This window comes from Salmo salar, chromosome ssa16 (genome assembly GCF_905237065.1).
Source record: "Salmo salar chromosome ssa16, Ssal_v3.1, whole genome shotgun sequence".
NCBI lineage: Eukaryota > Metazoa > Chordata > Actinopteri > Salmoniformes > Salmonidae > Salmo > Salmo salar.
The window spans coordinates 74,408,039-74,429,492 of NC_059457.1; the positions used below are offsets into that span (position 1 = coordinate 74,408,039).

Here is a 21,454-nt window from a genome sequence, read left to right on the forward strand (position 1 = left end):
CACAGGGTCCTCAATGTCACAAATGCGCTCACTCACTCACCGGGTTCCTTCATAGAGAGCTTTCCAGTTGTGTGCAGCATTCGACTTAACATAACAGCAGAAGTGAAATCCACTAAACCCTGCCAGTCAGATCGGACGCCAGTAAGACTAGCTGTCGCCGTTGGTGTCATTTCCCACCTTTTTTAAAAGTTAAATCAGGTAGAAACATACGCATCGCAGTGTAAGTCCTTAGCTTCTCTGGTGAGGACAATGTCACAAGTGTCAATGTCTCTGTTTACTCATATCTGGTTAACTTACAGTACCAGGTGCCCAAGGTAAAACAAAGACGCTGAGAATTCATCAGAAGCTCCAGAAGCCCATGTGTCCCAGTTCATATGAGTTACTAATCATCAGGGTCTCCTCACTCTTGCGCTATAAATCAAATCAAATGTAATTTGTCACACACTTCATAAACAACAGGTGTAGACTAGCAGTGAAATGCTTATTTACGGGCCCTTCCCAACAATGCAGAGAGAAAAATATAGAACAAATGTGTAAAACAAGGAATGCACAATGAGTAACAATAACATGGCTATATACACGGGGTACCAGTACAGAGTCCATGTGCAGGGGTACGATGTAATTGAGGTAGATATGTACATATAGGTAGGGGTAAAGTGACTAGGCAACAGGATAAATAATAAACGGTAGCAGAAGCGTATGTGATGCGTCAAAATATTTTGTGCAAGGGGGTCAATGCAGATAGTCCAGGTAGCTATTTGGTTAACTCTTTAGTAGTCTTCTGGCTTGGGGGTAGAAGCTGTTTAGGGTCCTGTTGGTTCCAGACGGTGCATCACAGCTTGTCGTGCGGTAGCAGAGAGAAGAGTCTATGACTTGGGTGGCTGGAGTCTTTGACAATTTTTAGGGCCTTCCTCTTACACAGCCTGGTATAGAGGTCCTGGATGGCAGGAAGTTTGGCCCCAGTGATGTACTGGGCCGTACGCACTACCCTCTGTAGCGCCTTACGGTCAGATGCCAAGCAGTTGCCATACCAGGCGGTGATGCAGCCAGTCAAGATGCTCTCAATGGTGCAGCTGTAGAACTTTTTGAGGATCTGAGTGCCCATGACAAATCTTTTCAGCCTCCTGAGGGGGAAGAGGTGTTGTCGTGCCTTCTTGACTGTGTAGTGTGTGAGGACCATGTTACTTCCTTAGTGATGTGGACACAGAGCAACTTGACTCTCAACCCGCTCCCTTACAGCCCTGTCGATGTGGATGGGGGTGTGCTTGGCCCTCCCTTTACTGTAGTCCACGATCCTGACGCCATTGTTGTCGGTGATCAGGCCTACCACTGTCTGCTACCATTTGGCTCTTACCAATGTGGCCCATATTCCCAGGCAATTACAGAACAGTTGTAGATAGTAGCCAAAGAACCTGACAATGAATTCAATCAATGTTGATCCATTGTACAGAGAGCACATACAAGACATTTGGATTCATTCCCTGACGTGCACCCTATTGCCTATCTAGTGCATTTTATTTGACCAGGGCAGGGCAGGGCAGAAGAGGATCTGTGATGAGTGTGCTAACCAGACCTGTATCTGCTGAGCTTTTCACCACCAGCAGCATCCGCTTGCTATCGATGGGCTCTCATCCAGCATTTATGCCTGATTAGACAAGACAGGCCTCCAGCACCTTGTACTCCTGCCAGGAAAGCCCCCAGCCCAGCCTCTGTGGAATGATGCCTAACTGACGGCACTCTGAGGATGTGTGTCTCTCCAACAGGGTTTCCCTTATGAATGCTTAGGCGGGACGCCCACCCCCCTTCCCTAGCTCTGTTGCACACCCCTGCCTGAACAGCCTCAAATATTTTGTTCTATGCAGTCCGGGTATTTAGTTCCCTTCCTTTCTTTTGATACAACCTAGGAGAAACACTGGCCTGCAGGGGAAGTTTACCTACTTGATCAGAGCAGACATCATTAAGCTAGCAGGATGTCCTTGATGTAACCTAGGAGAAACACTGGCCTACAGGGGAAGTTTACCTACTTGATCAGAGCAGACATCATTAAGCTAGCAGGATGTCCTCGTCCTTCTGCTCCTACTCATCATCCAGTCAAGCTGATGACTAACCCTTCTGCCATAAATAAGGAAACCTTTTTCTTCAGGAAACCTGGTTAGTGTGTTTCATTGAGCAAGGCCCACAGTGATACTTTGAAGAGTGCACTGTTACCATGGAGACCATTGGGGGCAGATGAAGGAGTGGTTCCATCAGAATCCCTAGAAAAACATCCTACTGTTTGTATTATCTCGCCACAGCTGAATCTCTGGGATAGTCCACATGAACGCTTGAAAGGCTCTCTGCATAAAGGATGCCCTACATATCAGCCCAACACTTGTCATTTAACCCAGCAGTGGACCTGTGGTATCACAAACAAAGCGTTCAACGGAACCTTGATAAGTGGTTTTGTTTATACGGTACATCCAGGCAGTGTTGATCATCTTGACTAAGCTGGGTATTGTCAATAGACATATGTGAAAGCAAGCAGCTCTGAGTTTTTCCTCCTTGCCTGACCTAGTCTCTCTGAGGTGTTCTAGCCCTGGTGCTGTGGGCTGTTGCTAGCTACTATACTCCAGCTGTTAGCAGTGACAGAAATAGAGTGTGGATCTCTATTGAAGCTGTTAAGTAGACCAGGGCTGGTCTATTACCCACAGCCTGTAGCCTCAGTGTAAATGGGCTAATTGTTCCTGTTTGAGGAGAGGCCTGGTTCCTGGGCTAACTGGCCAATGGCTGAGGGCCTTCCCTGGATGAACTATGTCCCCTGAGGGGGAGGTGTGGGGAGAGGAGTGGGAGGGACATTGGATGGTTTTGTGATGAAGAGTGAGAGCAGAAATGCGCTCTATATTTGGAATACGCATCACTGATATGAAAGTGTCAGTTGAATATTGAGAAAAACATGTTACCACTCATTGTTATTTTGTGTGAAGGGCACCTGTTGCTCCATTTATGCCTATCCAGACCCTTCTTCAGTTGATGCCAGCTTATACAGTGCATTCGCTGCACAGCTATTCTCAGGTCTTTCCAGAGATGTTCGATCAGGTTCTAGTCCGGGCTCTGGCTGGGCCACTCAAGGACATTCAGAGACTTGTCTCGAAGCCACTCCTGTGTTGTCTTGACTGTGTGCTTAGGGTCGTTGTCCTGTTGGAAGGTGAACCTTCGCCCCAGTCTGAGGTCCTAACCTGCTCCAGCACGCTTTTCATCAAGGATAGCTCAGTACTTTGCGCCGTTCATCTTTCCCTCGATCCTGACTAGTCTCCCAGTCCCTGCCGCTGAAGAACATCCCCACAGCATGATGCTGCCACCACCATGCTTCACCGTAGGGATGGTGCCAGGTTTCTTCCAGACGTGATGCTTGACATTCAGGCCAAAGAGTTCAATCTTGGTTTCATCAGACCAGAGAATCTTGTTTCTCATGGTCTGAGAGTCCTTTAGGTGCCTTTTGACATACTCCAAGTGGGCTGTCATGTTCCTTTTACTGAGGATTGACTTCCGTCTGGCCACTCTACCATAAAGGCTTGATTTGGAGGAGTGCTACAGAGGTGGTTGTCCTTCTGGAAGGTTCTCCCATCTCCACAGAGGAACTGTGGAGCTCTGTAAGAGTGACAAGTAGGGTTCTTGGTCACCTCCCTGACCAAGGCCCGTCTCCCCCGATTGCTCAGTTTGGCCCGGTGGCCAGCTCTAGGAAGAGTCTTGGTGGTTCCAAACTTCTTCAATTTAAGAATGATGGAGGCCACTGGGTTCTTTGGGACCTTCAATGTTACAGAAATGTTTTGGTACCCTTCCCCAGATCTGTGCCTCGACACAATCCTGTCTCGGAGCTGTACGGACAATTCCTTCAACCTCTGCTTGGTTTTTACTCTGACATGCACGGTCAACTGTGGGACCTTTATATAGACAGGTGTGTGCTTTTCCAAATATATATATTTTAGAAAAATCAAAACCTTTTCACTTTTGTCATTATGGGGTATTGTGTGTAGATTGATGAGGGGACTAAAATATTGTATACATTTTAGAATAAGGCTGTTGCTTAACAATGTGGAAAAAGTCAAGGGTTCTGAATACTTTCTGAAGGCACTGTATGCTGCCATGGTTTAAGATGATACGTTTTATAACTGTTCCTCTATGCTATCAATTAACTGATGACACACGGGTTGAAATATGTGTGATTTGACACCTACTCCATCGCAGCTTCTCTCTGAATTAATGTGATAAAGTGCACCTTGAAATAATAGTGTGAAATTGTAAGCAACAGTTATGAAATAACGGGAGACCATTGTGTAAACAGGACGAATAACTTTGTCGTATTCAGAGCTTGTTCCTTTCTGCTGGCAGTTCTGCTGGCAGTCTGTGTTTACTTCATGTTGAACACTTTGTGCCCAAACAAAGACAATGCATCCGATGTATCAAAACTCTGAAATCTATGAATAATTTAGGACTCCATGGACGAAGGCCTTGCTAGGAAGTCAGACTCCAGTACACATATAGACGCACACTGAGGGACAGACGGACGCGTGTGTGTGTGTGTGTGTGTGTGTGTGTGTGTGTGTGTGTGTGTGTGTGTGTGTGTGTGTGTGTGCGCACACACACATAAGCTAATTTGTCAGATGTGGTTGAGAGCAGATTGTGCAGCAGAGAGAGAGATGCAGTGCCCTCGGGATGCTGCTGAAGCAGAGTAATGATATGTAACTGCATGTTCACAGACACGTGCTGCTCTCTCTATCGATGTCCCTCCATCCCTGTCTCTCTCTATATATTTCTGTCCATCCCTCTCTCTTTGTATGTGGACTAGCCTCTCCTCTGGGAGTCCAGCCACCTCCACAGCCTGCAGTGCTCCTGCACCAAAAGTGAAATGTGAGCGGAGAAGGTGAAGGGGAGGTACAGAGAGGGAGGAGAGGGAGAGGGATGTGAATGGAAGTACAATTGGTGTGGTCCCTTATGTGTATCATTGTCCCTCTTTCTCCCTCCTCCTCTCAGCTCGTAGAGGAAGGCCCAGGCGGGGCCGTGGAGTGGCTCAGTACAAGGGTGTGTGTGTTCTCACCGCCACCACCTGTGCCTCTCCTCCCCCCTGGAGAAGGCCAGCAGGATCAGGATGTCGGAGGCTAGAGAGCGTAGCCCCCGCCACCAGAGACCCTGGTCAGTGTACCGGGCCAACACCTTTGACCTCTCCTCTGAGATGATTGGCCTGGCGCTCGCAGGTGAGAATGGAAAAGGGTTGCTTGTTGTGTGTTGGACACAGACAATATCAAGGAAACAAACAATATGAGAGACCCTGTGATGAACAATTGGCAATGGAATTACTTCCTGTCTTGTACACATCCTGTTTATCCAGTCTATAAATCAAGGTACACCGACATGGTTTTATCACTGTTGTCCTTTCATTTCTGCCAACTGAATTAGTGGAAAATGACTTGTATGAGCTAATGCTACTTTGCTGTTCTGTAGGGAACAGCCAGGATCCAGATGAGCCTGTTCTAGAGTTCAGTGTGGGTGAGTACAGTAAATTAACTTCTATAGGAATTTGTCTTTCATTTCTTGTTCCAACGTGCTGTGTCCCTCCCTCCCCAGCCTGTAATGAGTTGGTGACCCCAGCTCTGGAGCGGAAACCCAACAGCTTTGTGGCCGTGAGCTGCACCACCCCTCCCCAGGCCTTCTGGACCAAACACGCCCAGACTGAGATCATCGAGGTGAGACAGACCATCATCCCTCTGCCCCCTGGGGCCGTCGCCCCTCTGCCCCCTGGGGCCGTCGCCCCTCTGCCCCCTGGGGCCGTCGCTCCATTGCACTGCACTGTTGTGTTCCTATATGATTGTAGAATGTTGTTATCCGACAGGTAGCCTAGTGGTTCAAAGTTTGAACCAGGAACTGAAAGGTCACTGGTTCCAATACCCAAGCCGACAAGGTGAAGAATCTGTCGATGTACCTTTAAGCAAGGCACTTAACCCCAATTTGCTCCAGGGGCGCCGTACTACTATGGCTGACCCTGTAAAACAACACAATCTACTACACCAGATAGGTGCAGCAGATTGTATGTGACAATAAAACATGATTTTACAATGTTGTTAACTAATATCTTTCTGTATGTGTACAGTTTAGATGAAGCAACAATGAGAGCTTCATGGATTGATTGCTTTCCCCTACAGGGCACCAATAACCCTATATTCCTGAGCAGCATAGCCTTCTTCCTGGACTCTCTGATCAACCAGCAGACGCAGGTCAAGCTGTCTGTGTACGACGTCAAAGACCGCTCTCAGGGCACGGTGAGTAGAATGATATTAGATAAGATGACATTAGAACACCAAGTAATATGTCCTGGTCACATCAGATAATAAACTACTAGGTCAGTCCCATTCCTTTCATCACCTCCCTTCCCTCACCAGCCACCTTGGGAGTGTTGTTTTCTTAGACGTCTGTTTCTGTATCCTTTCTCGCTCACTCCCTCCCTCGCTTTCTCTCTTTTTATTCTCTCGCTTTCTCTCTTTCTCCTGACCTAGATGTATTTATTGGGCTCAGCTCTGTTTCCTGTGAAGGAGTTGCTGCAGGAGAAGAACCACAGGTTACACCTGACCCTGAGGTATGAGAGACAGACAGGTTACACCTGACCCTGAGGTATGAGGGACAGACAGGTTACACCTGACCCTGAGGTATGAGGGACAGACAGGTTACACCTGACCCTGAGGTATGAGGGACAGACAGGTTACACCTGACCCTGAGGTATGAGGGACAGACAGGTTACACCTGACCCTGAGGTATGAGGGACAGACAGGTTACACCTGACCCTGAGGTATGAGGGACAGACAGGTTACACCTGGCCCTGAGGTATGAGGGACAGACAGGTTACACCTGGCCCTGAGGTATGAGGGACAGACAGGTTACACCTGGCCCTGAGGTATGAGGGACAGACAGGTTACACCTGGCCCTGAGGTATGAGGGACAGACAGGTTACACCTGGCCCTGAGGTATGAGGGACAGACAGGTTACACCTGGCCCTGAGGTATGAGGGACAGACAGGTTACACCTGGCCCTGAGGTATGAGGGACAGACAGGTTACACCTGGCCCTGAGGTATGAGGGACAGACAGGTTACACCTGGCCCTGAGGTATGAGGGACAGACAGGTTACACCTGGCCCTGAGGTATGAGGGACAGACAGGTTACACCTGGCCCTGAGGTATGAGGGACAGACAGGTTACACCATAAACACCTCTCTGATCAGTCCCAACAATGGAATTGAATCAGACAGGATTAATTTGTCATTATGATTATAATTGCTCCCTAATGGTGCAGTGGTCTAAGGCACTGCATCTCAGTGCTAGGGGTGTCACTACAGACACCCTGGTTTGAATCCAGGCTCTATCACAATAGGCCGTGATTGGGAGTCCCATAGGGTGGCGCACAATTGGCCCAGCGTTGCCGGGGTAGGCCGTCATTGTAAAATAAGAATTTGTTGTTAAATGACTTACCTAGTTAAATAGAATATGCCATGCCTTTGGTAAGGCAGCAGGTAGCCTAGCGGTTGGAGCGCTGTGCCAGTAACCTGAGCCGGCAAGGTAAAACAAAATCTATGTGCCCTTGAGCAAGGCACTTAACCCTAATCAACCCTGGAACAATGTTGTATCAGGTGTGTCCTGCTGGCTGCCAACGCTCACTAATTCTGTTTCATTCTTTAATTATCCAAGGCTGACCCTGGCCGTGACCCCACTCTGTGAGCGGGGTCTCAGGAGGAGTCTAATCTAATTCACACGTGTGAAATAGCACCCAAATTATTATTGTCTTATAACCGAAGAGGATGCTTAAATGTATGACTCCATAGTAATGTAAATATGAAGCCTATACATTTTTCAGCTAGATTGGGTCTGTCATAGTTTTTTGCTGTTTGATCGTTGCTGCTTGACGCCGTTGACAGCCCTATTGATGTGTTATGGATGAACAGATCTGCAGAGAACAAGCACGTGGGGAACATCACCATCATGGCCTGGCAGATAGAGGAGAAGAGGGACCAGAGGACTCTGCCTGTTGCCAGGTTACCAGACACCATCAGCGGCAGGGTGAGCTTCCGAGACTTCCGCCGGATCCCTCCCGCTGACACCAAATGTCAGACACCCGTGACCTGTGAGACCGTGGCCAGGGTCGTGTGTGTGTGTGTGTGTGTGCATCCTGCATGTGTGACTCTTCTATCCCTGTGTGCCACAGACCGTGCTTCCGGTGGATGAGAGCCTGACAGAATCCATGGGTGTCAGAGCCAAATATGCATCTTTATGCAAAGACACCCTGCTGACATCAGGTAGGAGGGACATCTGGGTCTGTCCCATTATCTCAGCCCACTGGCACCACCTCTACCAAAGCCCACTAGAAGAGTCTGTCTCCCCCACTGAGACGCTTTGTAAGCAGGCGCCAATGTTTCATAAGTGTCACCTGAGACAAATGCAGTTCGGTATCATCCTCCGTAACATTTCACCTAATGTGATTCTGTTGTAAAAAATGATTTCTGCACCTCTAAATGATTTGATTGGACATCCATCCGATCCGTCCCTCATGGCTGGATGTTAGCAGGTTTCACTGAGTAATGTCATTACCCGTACGCTCAGTGAGAGTGTTGCTTTTCTTAGTCACCGCTCTCAGGTGTGTGTGTGTGTGTGTGTGTGTGTGTGTGTGGAGACAGACATCTGTATACAGTGGAATGGCTTATTGTCCTCTGGGAAGGAAATAATTTTTCACATGCTTCTCTTACACTTTAAATCATCACAGAGACAAAATAGGACCTTTTGAAATATGCAGGTCCTTTATCATTTATTACTCAACTGTGGAGCAAAAGAAATGATTCAGAGATTGTGTTAGATGACTTTGTGTCTGTGTGTGTCTCAGTGTTTGGAGGAACCATGTCCAGAATGTACCGTTTCCCCACCACGGACGGTCACCACCTGCGGGTGCTTGAACAGATGGCTGAAAGTGTGTTGTCTCTCAACATCCCCAGACAGTATGTCAAACTGCTGCTCGAGGAGGACGCTGTCAGGTACACTACTAACACACACACACACACACACACAGACATATATATATATACACACACACACACACACACACATATATATATATACACACACACACACACACACACACACACACACACGCACACACAGACATATATATATATATACAGACACACAGACACACATATTCTCACACACACACACAGACATATTCACACACAGACATATATACACACACAGACATGCACATTTATTACCGGGTCCATGGATTTTTTTGAATATGCATTAATAAAAGGTCACTTAATGCCTAAGTTGCCGAAGTGTGTGTGTTCAGGGTTTGTGAGCTGGAGGAGCTGGGAGAGTTGTCACCATGCTGGGAGAACCTTCGACGACAGATAGTCACTCAGTACCAGAACATCATCCTCGCCTACCAGGAGACTCTCTCTGACCTCACCAACTACACGGGTTAGTACAGTACACACACACACACACACGACTACAGGTAACACACTAACTTATTTCAGCCTCAGATAACGATGTCTAAGGTGCTTGGTTTGTGGTTTAATATGATAGACAGTAGGATTATTCCACCCCTCTCTTTTCTCTGATCGTTCCTCCAGGTCCGTCGTTCAAGGCCAGTAACCTGAAGGCAGAGAGGAAGCTGGAGTTCATACCCACCAACCTTCATGTCCAGAGGATGAGGGTGCAGGATGAGTCTGGCTTTGGTGAGCTGAGCCCCATTCCCTGTTTTTCCCCTCCTAGCTGTTCATGCAGCTCTCCACTTTGGCCTTAATATTTATGTTCCCCCAGACCACACGTATGACGTGGTGACTATCGGGGCTCCCGCCGCCCACTGCCAGGGCTTCAAGAACAGCGGCCTGCGCAAGCAAATCACCAAGTTCGAGGAGGCTAAGAAACAGTGAGTACAGAACCTCACAAAGAGGTGGAACCCAGGTGGAACTGTGGTATCCTTCTTGCTGCCAACGCTCACTAATCTTATCACATTTTTTCAGCTAACAACCCTACTGACTGATTATCTGGCTGTGTATGAGCTTGGCTTTTTAGGTCTCTTGTTTTTAACGGACACATTTCTAATCAAGTCTTTTGGTAGAGAAACACCCTTGTACCTCTCCCCATCCCTTTTTAAAATGGTATTGGAACGTTGGACTACATCGAAATATGTTTACAGTGTTTTAACAGGTTTTAACCATTAGGCAGAATGAATACCAGAATTAAACACAAACCACTGCTTTCGTCTAAACATTTAACGTCATTATACAGTTGAGAATCAGGTCCTGAGAATATTATTTCTGTGGTTAATGAATGATACCCCGCAACATACTGTCAAATGCAATGCTTCATTTATCAAATCCATGTACGTCTGTTTTCCCTTGTTCCTGTGCTACTGCATGATCCGTGATCTGCATGATTCTGACGGCCGACTTCCTGTCTGTTTTCTCATTGTACACTACATGCTATGCTGCTTTTAGCCTTGGCATTTCCCGTTAATTATATTATATATTTCAAAGATGATTTTCAGTTTTCTGGCTTTTTAATTTTTTCCAATTGCATCTTTATTTTCTAATCAGCGTTTATGAGGAAGAATGGTGAGTTCCTATGTACTCTGATTCTTTTCTTTAGTCATTTTATTCTCCCCACTGTTTGTTTGGTTCTTTCTGCACGGAAATAATTGTTTGCTCGCCGTCACTGAGTTTGTTGTTTAGCTGTAAGGCTGAGTCACTCAGTCACCTACCTGTGTTTCACCACTAAGTGTGAATCCACAATGGCCGCCTGTGAGTTACCATCGTAAGCTACTGTATATGGACAGAGGGTGATCTACAGTAGAGTGCTTGCTATGGGGTTTCAGAGGCATAGAACTACAGAGACCGACAGATCCATAACAATAGCATTGTACATCTTAAACAGAGTCTGCTGGACTCTGAATATCTGGTTCTATGATGTCTAGGTAGTGTTGTCTGTGTTCCCAGGTAAGGGACAGGCTTGTGCATGCGGATGTGGATGCTCCGCTCAGTCCCAGAACTGCAGAGTAGGATATTCTAACAGAGTTGAATTATTCAGATATGTATTGTATGCAGCCAGGTGTGTAATCTGTCAAGCAGTGTGAGAGAATGTTGCAGAAATACAATCTCCTTCAGTTCCCAGAATGCAGTGCACATTCAGTCTCACGTTCCTGTGTGTGCTCTTACCATCTTTGTCTACACATCTGCATCTACTGTCTGCGTCTACTGTCTGCGTCTACTGTCTCTGTATGTGTCTGTGACTACTGTCTGTGTGTCTGTGACTACTGTCTGTGTGTCTGTGACTACTGTCTGTGTGTCTGTGACTACTGTCTGTGTGACTACTGTATGAGTGACTCAGGGTAAATGCTGTGTTCTCTTAACACCCCACCCTGTCCGTCTCTGCAGCAGTGCCCTGTCCAGCTGTCAGTCTATAGTGTACATCCCCCAGGACATTGTCCGGGCCAAGGAGATCATCTCCCACATCAACACCCTGAAGACCCAGGTCAGCTACTATGCTGAGAGGCTGTCCCGCGCCGCCAAGGACCGCTCTGCCAACGGTCTGGAGAGGACCCTCGCCATCCTGGCTGATAAGGTGAGGGAGAGCCTCTAGCCTGGTACCAGGTCTGTTGGGGAAGGAGAGCCTCTAGCCTGGTACCTGGTCTGTTGGTGAGGGAGAGCCTCTAGCCTGGTACCAGGTCTGTTGTTGAAGGAGAGCCTCTAGCCTGGTACCAGGTCTGTTGGTGAAGGAGAGCCTCTAGCCTGGTACCAGGTCTGTTGTTGGAGAGCCTCTAGCCTGGTACCAGGTCTGTTGGGGAAGGAGAGCCCCTGGCCTGGTACCAGGTCTGTTGGGGAAGGAGAGCCTCTAGCCTGGTACCAGGTCTGTTGGGGAAGGAGAGCCCCTGGCCTGGTACCAGGTCTGTTGGGGAAGGAGAGCCCCTGGCCTGGTACCAGGTCTGTTGGGGAAGGAGAGCCCCTGGCCTGGTACCAGGTCTGTTGGGGAAGGAGAGCCCCTGGCCTGGTACCAGGTCTGTTGGGGAAGGAGAGCCCCTGGCCTGGTACCAGGTCTGTTGGGGAGGGAGAGCCCCTGGCCTGGTACCAGGTCTGTTGGGGAAGGAGAGCCCCTGGCCTGGTACCAGGTCTGTTGGTGAGGGAGAGCCCCTGGCCTGGTACCAGGTCTGTAGGTGAAGGAGAGCCTCTGGCCTGGTACCAGGTCTGTTGGTGAGGGAGAGCCCCTGGCCTGGTACCAGGTCTGTTGGTGAGGGAGAGCCCCTGGCCTGGTACCAGGTCTGTAGGTGAGGGAGAGCCCCTGGCCTGGTACCAGGTCTGTTGGTGAGGGAGAGCCCCTGGCCTGGTACCAGGTCTGTTGGTGAGGGAGAGCCCCTGGCCTGGTACCAGGTCTGTTGGTGAGGGAGAGCCCCTGGCCTGGTACCAGGTCTGTAGGTGAGGGAGAGCCCCTGGCCTGGTACCAGGTCTGTAGGTGAGGGAGAGCCCCTGGCCTGGTACCAGGTCTGTAGGTGAGGGAGAGCCCCTGGCCTGGTACCAGGTCTGTAGGTGAGGGAGAGCCCCTGGCCTGGTACCAGGTCTGTTGGTGAGGGAGAGCCCCTGGCCTGGTACCAGGTCTGTTTGTGCTGTTTTACTGACCTTGGTGGGGTGTGTATTTTGTCTTCAGTCATAAACCCAAAAAGATTGATATATTATTTGTCATCATGTGGACGGAAGAGAATACAGAACGGCCTCTCTTGCTTGGCTCAATTCCCGCTGTGTGGTTCGTATGACCTTTACCCTCAGACTCGCCAGCTGGTGACGGAGTGCGACTGCAAACTGCTGGCCTCGGCCATCCAGGCGCTGAACGCGGCGCGCCCTGAGTACATCGCCTCCAAGGCGTCACCCTCCGCCGACGCCACCGATCAAGTAGTCCTGCGCAACGACCAGGACACGCTGCTGGCCAAGTGGAGCGGATGCAACAGCCGCTCCTCGCTGCACGTCGACTGGCACGAGGAGGAGTGGGTAAGGCAAAGGGGGTTCACAGGTCCAGTTTAGCCTTAGTGGTTTAGGAGCACTTAAATCCAGTTCCAGTATGTAGGGAAGAAAGCAGTGTGTTTACTGAGGGATTTGTTGTTTGGTTTGTTGGTCCATCAGATTTTATTAGCTTTTGTTTATTCTCTTCTCCTGTTTCTCCTCTCTTCTCCTCTCTTCCACCCTTCTCTCCCTTCCCCCACACTGTTCTTCTCTGTTGTATTCCTCCTCCCCTCTTCATTCCCTCCCCCCAGGAGAAGGTGTGGGTAAATGTAGACAAGAGTCTGGAGTGTATCATCCAGCGGGTGGACAAACTCCTTCAGAAGGACCGTCTGCCTGGCGACAGCAGCCAGGGGGACACTACCCCAGGTCACCAGCAGGGCGGCAGCAGTAAAAAAGGTAACCAGAGTACCAGGGCATTCTGGATCAACCCCGAATGCATGACCCAGGAGGAGCCTTCACCATCACTACCTTCCTCACCATCATCATCATCATCCTCCCTCCTGCCTCCTCTCACCCTGAATCTGACTCATGCATGCCCACCCAGCCCTGACGCAAACCCATGTAGGTTTCTTTCTTCACTTCACTTGCTTTTTTGCTTTGTCATGCACATTTGTCCTATCATCAAACTGCGTTCATATTCATCATATCTCAACCTATTAGAATTGGCCTACCTTGTTTTTGTGCAAAAAAAATTCTTAAACATTCCAAAGATGTATATTTCCTTTTTGTGAATGGTTCATTTTTCTCTGTGTTAGGTAGGTCTGTCAGTGCTTGTTGGATTCTGGAGGCCAGCCAAAGTCCCGTTGCTGTGGCCTCCTAGACGCCAGCTCAGCCTATGTACTGTAGCCAGCTAGCTTATTATGTGCTTACTGTACTGTGTGTGCTGTCTGCCATGTTGCTGATGGCGCTCCCTAACCATGCATGTGGCACCTCCACCCCTTCCAGATGGCAGCCCCAGTGGCGAGGAGGCGTTCCCAGGTAAGAGCTCTGTCCTCTCCCCTGCTTCTGTCCCGTCTCTCTGACTGCTTCTAGCTGCAGCCCAGCTCAGTGCTACTGCTTCGTCTAGCTCTATATATGACATCTGTTTCTAATACCTTATCAGAAATGGACTTAAAATCCAATGTGTTTTCACATGTTATTGTCTCACATTATATGAAGGAGTTGCAGCAGCAGTTCAAGGGTCTCTCAGGATGCTTTCAATGCAGAAGAGTACATAGTGTGTGTGTTACTGTGTGTGTCTTTCTGTTTTTGTGTGTGGCTCAGGGGAGTGGAGCGAGGCGCTGTACCCTCTCCTCACCACGCTGACAGAGTGTGTGGCTATGATGAGTGACAAGGCTAAGAGCTCCATGGTGTTCCTGTTGATGCAGGACAGTGCTCCTACCATCGCCATGGACCTGTCCCTGCAGTACAGACGAGACGTGGTATTCTGCCAGACGGTCAGCACAGGACACATGCACACATACTGACGTGCGCGCACACGCAGATTCATATACACGTGTGCACGGACACCCATTAGCAAACACACATGCGCGTACACACACACACACGCACACAAGCAGTGAGGTAGAATGTGTGTAAATTTAAATGTAAGTAAATGTTGAGTGTTTAATATACACCGAGTATACCAAAATTAGGAACAATTCCTACTATTGAGTTGCACCCCCTTTTGCCCTCATAAGTCTCAATTTGTCAGGGGATGGACTACAAGGTGTGGAAAGCGTTCCACAGGGATGCTGGCCCATGTTGACTCCAATACTTCCCATAGTTGTCAAGTTGGCTGGATGGCCTTTGTGTGGTGGACCCTTCTTGATACACAGGGGAAACTGTTGAATGTGAAAACACAGCAGCGTTGCAGTTCTTGACACACTCAAACCGGTGCAACTGGCACCTACTATCATACCCCGTTCAAAGGCACTTAAATCTGTCTTGCCCATTCACCCTCTGAATGGCACACGTACACAATCCATGTCTCAATGCTTAAAAATCCTTCTTTAACCTGTCTCCTCCCCTTCATCTACACTGATTTGAAGTGGATTTAATAAGTGACATCAATAAGGGATCATAGTTTTCACCTAGTCAGTCTGTCATGGAAAGAGCAGGTGTTCCTAATGTTTTGTACACTCAGTGTTAATGTTAATATCTCTCTCCAGCTCACTGCCCTCATCTGTGGCTTCATCATCAAGCTGAGGAACTGTCTCCGTGACGATGGCTTCCTCAGGCAGCTCTACACCATCGGCCTGCTGGCCCAGTTTGAGTCTCTGCTCAGCACCTACGGTAAAGTACACACTCTCCTCTCTCTTTCTCTCATTCTCTCTCTCTGTTTAATAATTGTTCACTCTCTCACATACCTCCCAGGTGAGGAGCTGTCCATGTTGGAGGACATGTCGGTTGGCATCATGGACCTACGGAACGTCACCTTCAAGGTGACCCAGGCAACCTCCAGCTCCTCCCCCGACATGCTGCCGGTCATCACCGGCAACCGGGATGGCTTCAACGTCCGCATCCCGTTGCCGGAGACCATGTTTGACGCTTTGCCGCGGGAGATCCAGAACGGCATGCTGCTGCGTGTCCAGCCGGTGCTCTTCAACGTGGGAATCAACGAACAGCAGACGCTGGCAGAGAAGTGAGCGGGGGAAGGAATGATAGAGATGCAGAGTGGTGATGTCCCTGTATTGTTGACATGTCTCCTGTTTGTGACAGGTTTGGAGACACGTCTCTGCAGGAGATCATTAACCTAGAGAGTCTGGCCAGACTCAACTCCTACTATCAACAGTTCAAGGAGGTCCTACCTGAGGACTGTAAGTCACCATAAAGTAAATGGCCCTATATGGTCCTACCTGAAGTAAATGGCGCTATATGGTCCTAACTGAAGTAAATGGCCCTATATGGTCCTACCTGAAGTAAATGGCCCTATATGGAGAATATTGTTAAGATGTAGCCTATAACATCCCCGCTGGTCTCAGGCCTGCCCAGGTCCCGTTCCCAGACGTGTCTACCAGAACTGCTGAGGTTCCTGGGACAGAACGTCCACGCCAGGAAGAACAAGAACGTAGACATCCTGTGGCAGGCAGCAGAGGTAGGCCCATTTTTCGCTGCAGGGCCATGAATGAATTATTGGAGATGATCCTTTTGAGTCCAGTCCATTTCATTCTGTATGGATGTTACTAATGAGGATCCAGAGCAGGCCTGAAGAATCATTTTGTAGTGAGCAGCCTGCGGTCTATTATTTCCTGGTATCTCTCCTCCCCAGATCTGTCGTCGTCTGAACGGCGTACGTTTCACCAGCTGTAAGAGCGCTAAGGACCGCACGGCCATGTCCGTCACCCTGGAGCAGTGTCTGATCCTACAGCACGAACATGGCATGGCCCCACAGGTCTTCTCCCAGGCCCTCGACTGCATGCGCAGGTAGGTGTCCAGCCCACTGCCTGAACTAAAATGAAACACACACATATTGCTCGCTCCATATGCCGGGACAGTGCCAACTACAGGGTCCCCTCTCCTCCATTTAAAAAAATAATAAAATATAAAAGTTGTGTTTTAATTCTCTGTAATTAGCATTGGTTCCTCACGCAGCATCTGCTTGTCAGTCTGTCCAGCCAGTTTGTGGAGAATGCTCCCCCATGACGACAGAGCTCGCTATCCATACCCCCACATCATCCCCCTATCCAGCTCTCCTCCAACCCCATCCCCCTGTTCTCTGACACTGCTTGCTGAGAAGATAAGAAGGGCTAGACGAAGTGAAGGAGGGTAGAAGGAACAGAAACCTTGTGTAAGGATGTGACGACTCCCAGAACGGAAGCCCTGTAGAGTACAGTAGGTTATGTGAAAGATCTGTTGGGTAGTAATGTAATGCTGGCTGCAGCTTCCTGCATGGTCTCTCGCTCCTCTCTTCACCTGCCCACTTCCTGTTCCTATTTGGTATGGGGAATTTTAAGTGCATGGCTTGAGGCTGGCATACCTTCCCCCACCCCACCAGCTGTTCAGGAAGTAAATCCAAATTCAATGACTTGACTGAAATGAAATGGATTGGAGCACAACCCCCCCATATCTGTTGTCTGTGGTATGAACATGGAGAATCATCACTGTCTTCTCTTCTTACCTCTTGATCTTTTCTTTCCTAAAGATGCAGAACATTTCTCTTAATTTTCTCCTTTCTCTCTTTCTCTTCCTCTTTTATGACAATGTATTTGTCTATCATTTTTCATGTTTTGGTTGGAATGATTTCCTTTATCCGTTTTTAATTTGGGGTGTTTCTTATCCTTGTTTGGGTTCATTACTGGCTGAATGGGTCTTCTTTTCCCGTTCCATTCCACTGGCTGTGGCCCAAACCGTAATGTTATCACACCCCACCTGCACCATCACTGGTATCTCTCTTTGTTATCCACGGCTGATCATGGCCACCACATATCATTCATATCGTGTATTACCGTCTCCTCCACTCTTATTGGCCACTTCATCCCTGTCCCAATGCACGTGTCCATCTATCCATCCATGCCACCTGTACTTTTTGGCCCTGGCTTCTCCTCCCTCCCTCCCCCTCTCCGCAGCATTGGGACCAGGGAGGGGGTCACCCAGAAGAACCTGAGTGGCCTGTTGCCTGTGCGTGATTTCAGGCTGGACCCCAGCCTGCTGTACTCCCTGCCCCTGCTGGCCCTCAGCCCCAACCTGCTGGTCGTCTGGCTGTTCCTCAGCGTCGCCTACTTCCTGGCCAAGCTCCGCTGCAGCTGAAGGCACAGCCCCTCTGCCACCCAGCCCCACCTACTCTCAACCTCTACTCACCTCTTCTCTCTGCCCGTTCCCCCCAGTGTGTCCATCAGTCAGTCAGTCAGTCGGTCAGGAAGAAAGGCAAAAAGTTAGTTTGTCAGTCAAGGAGGAAGACAGGGAGTCAGTCAGTCGCTCTATATCAGTCTGTCTGGAGCTCAGCCGGGAGAACCCTCTGATTGGTCGAGGGCAGACTGTGTGTACCTGACTGGACTTTATGTGCGTCACTCGGCTAAACTGCCAGCTGTTCCACCCAATGGGCAGCCAGCACTCCTCCCGCCCTGCTCTCTGTCCTAACCAATCCAGTCAGAGCAGGAGGCTGGTCTAAAGGTCTATGTGCCGTACTGTATGAGACTGTTACTGTCAGTGTTCTGACATATTACTCAGTTTAACACCCATTGTTTTACAACAATCAAATACAGAGTATGGAGAGAAACTTTGTGAAATATAGCCGGTAAGAAGTTTTAGCTGAATTTAATGGAAGTTTTGTCCCAGTTGTCCTTGAGTATTTATAATGCAGCTTCCCAGCTCATGACATGATTATAACCATGATAATATGATGTCATGGATCCTTTGGTTTTGCACAGAGCTTATTTTCAGTCATGCAAATGTTCTGGCTTGCTTGACGTTTACGTCTTCCATAAGGTTTGCATACAGCATAAGCCAAGGGATGGCTTGGCCATGCAATATCAAGCTGATGTTGTCTTGATCTGGCGGCCATTTTGTTGTTGTTCCTCAGGCCTTCCTACTCTTACAGCAGGAGAGACTTGTGTCCGCTTTCACTTTAAACCAATGCACTTTTTTATCAACGTTGTCATCTTAATGAAGGTTGTTAGCTTGTCTTGCCAATTGATACAGTTTCATCTTGGTCGGAGCAATTTGAATTGACTAAATCTGGGAATGTATGATATTTCAGGGGAGCTTTGTTGGCTTGTTTGATTATGCAGTGTAGTTTTTCCGAAGTATTTATTTTTGAGTTGATATCAGATTTCATGTCTGTACCAAGTTTCCTATTTACTATAGAGTTTGTGTTTTTGAATTGGTTCTTTGTTTGAGAACCTATAAGGGTTGCAGTTCTAGGGAAATGACAGAGAAGAGAATGTACATGGGCAAACCTCATGGCTCCCTACCACCAAATGATGCACTACCTCTGACCAGTAGTGCACTAAATATAGGGGATGATTTGAGACACAGCCCATGCTTGTTGTGCCAAATGTTTTAGCCAGGTCTCAGATAGTAGATACAGGTCTTGGATCTTTATTCCAGGTCAAAGTGTTACTTCCAGATCTCCCAGCAGCCCAAATCCATCCCGCTTCCACAGAGAAGCGCCCTAGAAAGGGAGATTTGATAGCAGACTCTTTGGGTTACTTCCAAGCCTTGCACTCTGGACTTCCTGGTCTCTGCCCGAGAGAGTCCATATACAGTAGTTGCTATCTAGTCCCATAAAAACATGATTAGCCATCTAATGGTATATGCACTCATTAATATATTATCGTTTTCCAGCCCCATAGCCTCTCTCCATTTTAATCAGTATAATACCTGTCTTCAGTGCTGTGTTACGTCCCAAGACGGCCACACTCAATCCAATCTAAAGTGACCTACTAAAGAAATGGACCATCCGTCCCAAAATAGCCTCCTCTGTGAGATTGTCACGCTTGTCTTACATCCACTCCACCCCCCATTTCCAACTCCTAGACCCCCACAATGGAAAACTGGAAGGATTCTTTTGTCATGGTTGGTTGAGCTATATGCGAGCTTGTTAGGCCTCTCTCACCTGTGTGACTGGTATGAGAGCTAGGCTGGGTTTAATAGTGTATTTAGGTTAGTTCAATGGTTTGGCTTTGAATATTCAGAGGGTTTTTTTTAGGTTTTTTTTTGCCGATTTTGTGCAATGTTACTGTTTTACATTATCGACAAATACGTAAGTACATGCAGTATTTCTTTCTCAGTATTCCACAGTATTTACTTTTTCAATCTTGTATATCAATATTGTAAATAATAGAAATGTATAAAATCAGATCATCTATTGATAAGTATGCTGGTGTAGAACTACCTCTATTGTCCCATAAACACCATCTGTCAGCCAGGGGAGAGAGCTGAGAGGAGCCAGGGGAGAGAGCTGAGAGGAGCCAGGGGGAGCCAGGGGAGAGAGCTGAGGGGCGGCCAGGGGAGAGAGCTGAGGGGTGGCCAGGGGAGAGAGCTGAGGGGCGGCCAGGGGAGAGAGCTGAGGGGCGGCCAGGGGAGAGAGCTGAGGGGCGGCCAGGGGAGAGAGCTGAGGGGCGGCCAGGGGAGAGAGCTGAGGGGCGGCCAGGGGAGAGAGCTGAGGGGCGGCCAGGGGAGAGAGCTGAGGGGCGGCCAGGGGAGAGAGCTGAGGGGCGGCCAGGGGAGGGAGCTGAGGGGCGGCCAGGGGAGAGAGCTGAGGGGCGGCCAGGGGAGAGAGCTGAGGGGCGGCCAGGGGAAAATGTGCTCCATTAGAGCAGCACCCAAGTTCTGTCCAAAATGGCACAATATTCCCTACATAGGGCTCTAATTTTGACCAGAGCACTATAGGCCCTGGTCAAAGTAGTGTACTATATAGGGAATAGGGTGCCATTTAGGAGGGAAACCCAGTATGTACAATATTAGGATGGAGTTTGCCTCAACCAAATGTGAAATAGCTCTGCCTGCTGGTTGGTAATGATACTACAGATGCTTGTCAACCAGGAGGTCCTATGAAAAGAGTTGGATTGCTCCGTTCTGGGGATACACGCAATTAGGAGACCATTCTAAAATTGTAGAGAACTGCAGAATGTGCTGGTGACAGTTTTTTCTGCTGGTGTATTTAATTCCGATGAAGAAACCCACTGTGTTAAACATGTTGTAGTGATGCTAAATCCAGGAATATTCCAACTAAAACCAAGTTCCTGACTCAATTCTCAAGTGTTATTTTTCTGTTTCTCTTGAATTCCTTAGCGCTTTTGACTATAGAGAATATATTTATATTGTGTTGCATTATATTTTCATGCTTGTCTAAATGCTCATGTTTGATAAATATATGTGATCTTATGGAGAGTTTGATGTGATTACATCATCGTCATGCAGGTGTCACTTGATAATGAGAGGGAGACATTGTAGTTGCTGTTCCAGATATCTTTGTATTAACCCTTGTCTGGTACTTTGCCAAGTTCCAACCCAATATCAGGATTGCTTGGATAACCATTTATGAATATGCTCAGAAATAGTATACTTTTCTCCCTTTCTCTCGAATGCTTCTCTCTGAAATAGTATACTTTTCTCCCTTTCTCTCTGAAATAGTATACTTTTCTCCCTTTCTCTCTGAAATAGTATACTTTTCTCCCTTTCTCTCGAATGCTTCTCTCTGAAATAGTATACTTTTCTCCCTTTCTCTCTGAAATAGTATACTTTTCTCCCTTTCTCTCTGAAATAGTATACTTTTCTCCCTTTCTCTCGGCTTCTCTCTGAAATAGTATACTTTTCTCCATTTCTCTCGAATGCTTCTCTCTGAAATAGTATACTTTTCTCCCTTTCTCTCGGCTTCTCTCTGAAATAGTATACTTTTCTCCCTTTCTCTCGAATGCTTCACTCTGAAATAGTATACTTTTCTCCATTTCTCTCGAATGCTTCTCTCTGAA

The 21,454-nt window shown here is 48.1% G+C and overlaps 1 protein-coding gene across 15 annotated transcripts in view; it reads left to right on the forward strand.

Annotated features, from left to right (window-relative positions):
* LOC106574620 (inositol polyphosphate-4-phosphatase type I A-like) overlaps positions 1 to 21,454 on the forward strand; it is a 48,294-nt gene that overhangs the window by 23,879 nt on the left and 2,961 nt on the right. For 2 of the 15 annotated variants that reach the window (XM_045697776.1, XM_045697778.1), the window contains exons 2-24: positions 5,011 to 5,231; positions 5,479 to 5,523; positions 5,602 to 5,720; positions 6,177 to 6,293; positions 6,528 to 6,607; positions 7,965 to 8,079; positions 8,225 to 8,315; positions 8,897 to 9,044; positions 9,356 to 9,486; positions 9,642 to 9,746; positions 9,832 to 9,940; positions 10,611 to 10,628; positions 11,448 to 11,634; positions 12,831 to 13,049; positions 13,313 to 13,622; positions 14,007 to 14,039; positions 14,325 to 14,497; positions 15,212 to 15,335; positions 15,417 to 15,684; positions 15,762 to 15,859; positions 16,025 to 16,137; positions 16,312 to 16,466; positions 17,609 to 19,451. In XM_045697776.1, coding sequence (XP_045553732.1) covers positions 5,126 to 5,231; positions 5,479 to 5,523; positions 5,602 to 5,720; positions 6,177 to 6,293; positions 6,528 to 6,607; positions 7,965 to 8,079; positions 8,225 to 8,315; positions 8,897 to 9,044; positions 9,356 to 9,486; positions 9,642 to 9,746; positions 9,832 to 9,940; positions 10,611 to 10,628; positions 11,448 to 11,634; positions 12,831 to 13,049; positions 13,313 to 13,622; positions 14,007 to 14,039; positions 14,325 to 14,497; positions 15,212 to 15,335; positions 15,417 to 15,684; positions 15,762 to 15,859; positions 16,025 to 16,137; positions 16,312 to 16,466; positions 17,609 to 17,789 — 3,045 coding nt within the window. In that variant the 5' untranslated portion in view covers positions 5,011 to 5,125 and the 3' untranslated portion in view covers positions 17,790 to 19,451. Of the gene's footprint in view, positions 1 to 5,010; positions 5,232 to 5,478; positions 5,524 to 5,601; positions 5,721 to 6,176; positions 6,294 to 6,527; positions 6,608 to 6,799; positions 6,818 to 7,964; positions 8,080 to 8,224; positions 8,316 to 8,896; positions 9,045 to 9,355; positions 9,487 to 9,641; positions 9,747 to 9,831; positions 9,941 to 10,610; positions 10,629 to 11,447; positions 11,635 to 12,830; positions 13,050 to 13,312; positions 13,623 to 14,006; positions 14,040 to 14,324; positions 14,498 to 15,211; positions 15,336 to 15,416; positions 15,685 to 15,761; positions 15,860 to 16,024; positions 16,138 to 16,311; positions 16,467 to 17,608; positions 19,452 to 21,454 lie in introns of those variants that run through there. The other 13 variants (XM_045697777.1, XM_045697786.1, XM_045697782.1 and 10 more) reach the window with 13 other exon arrangements.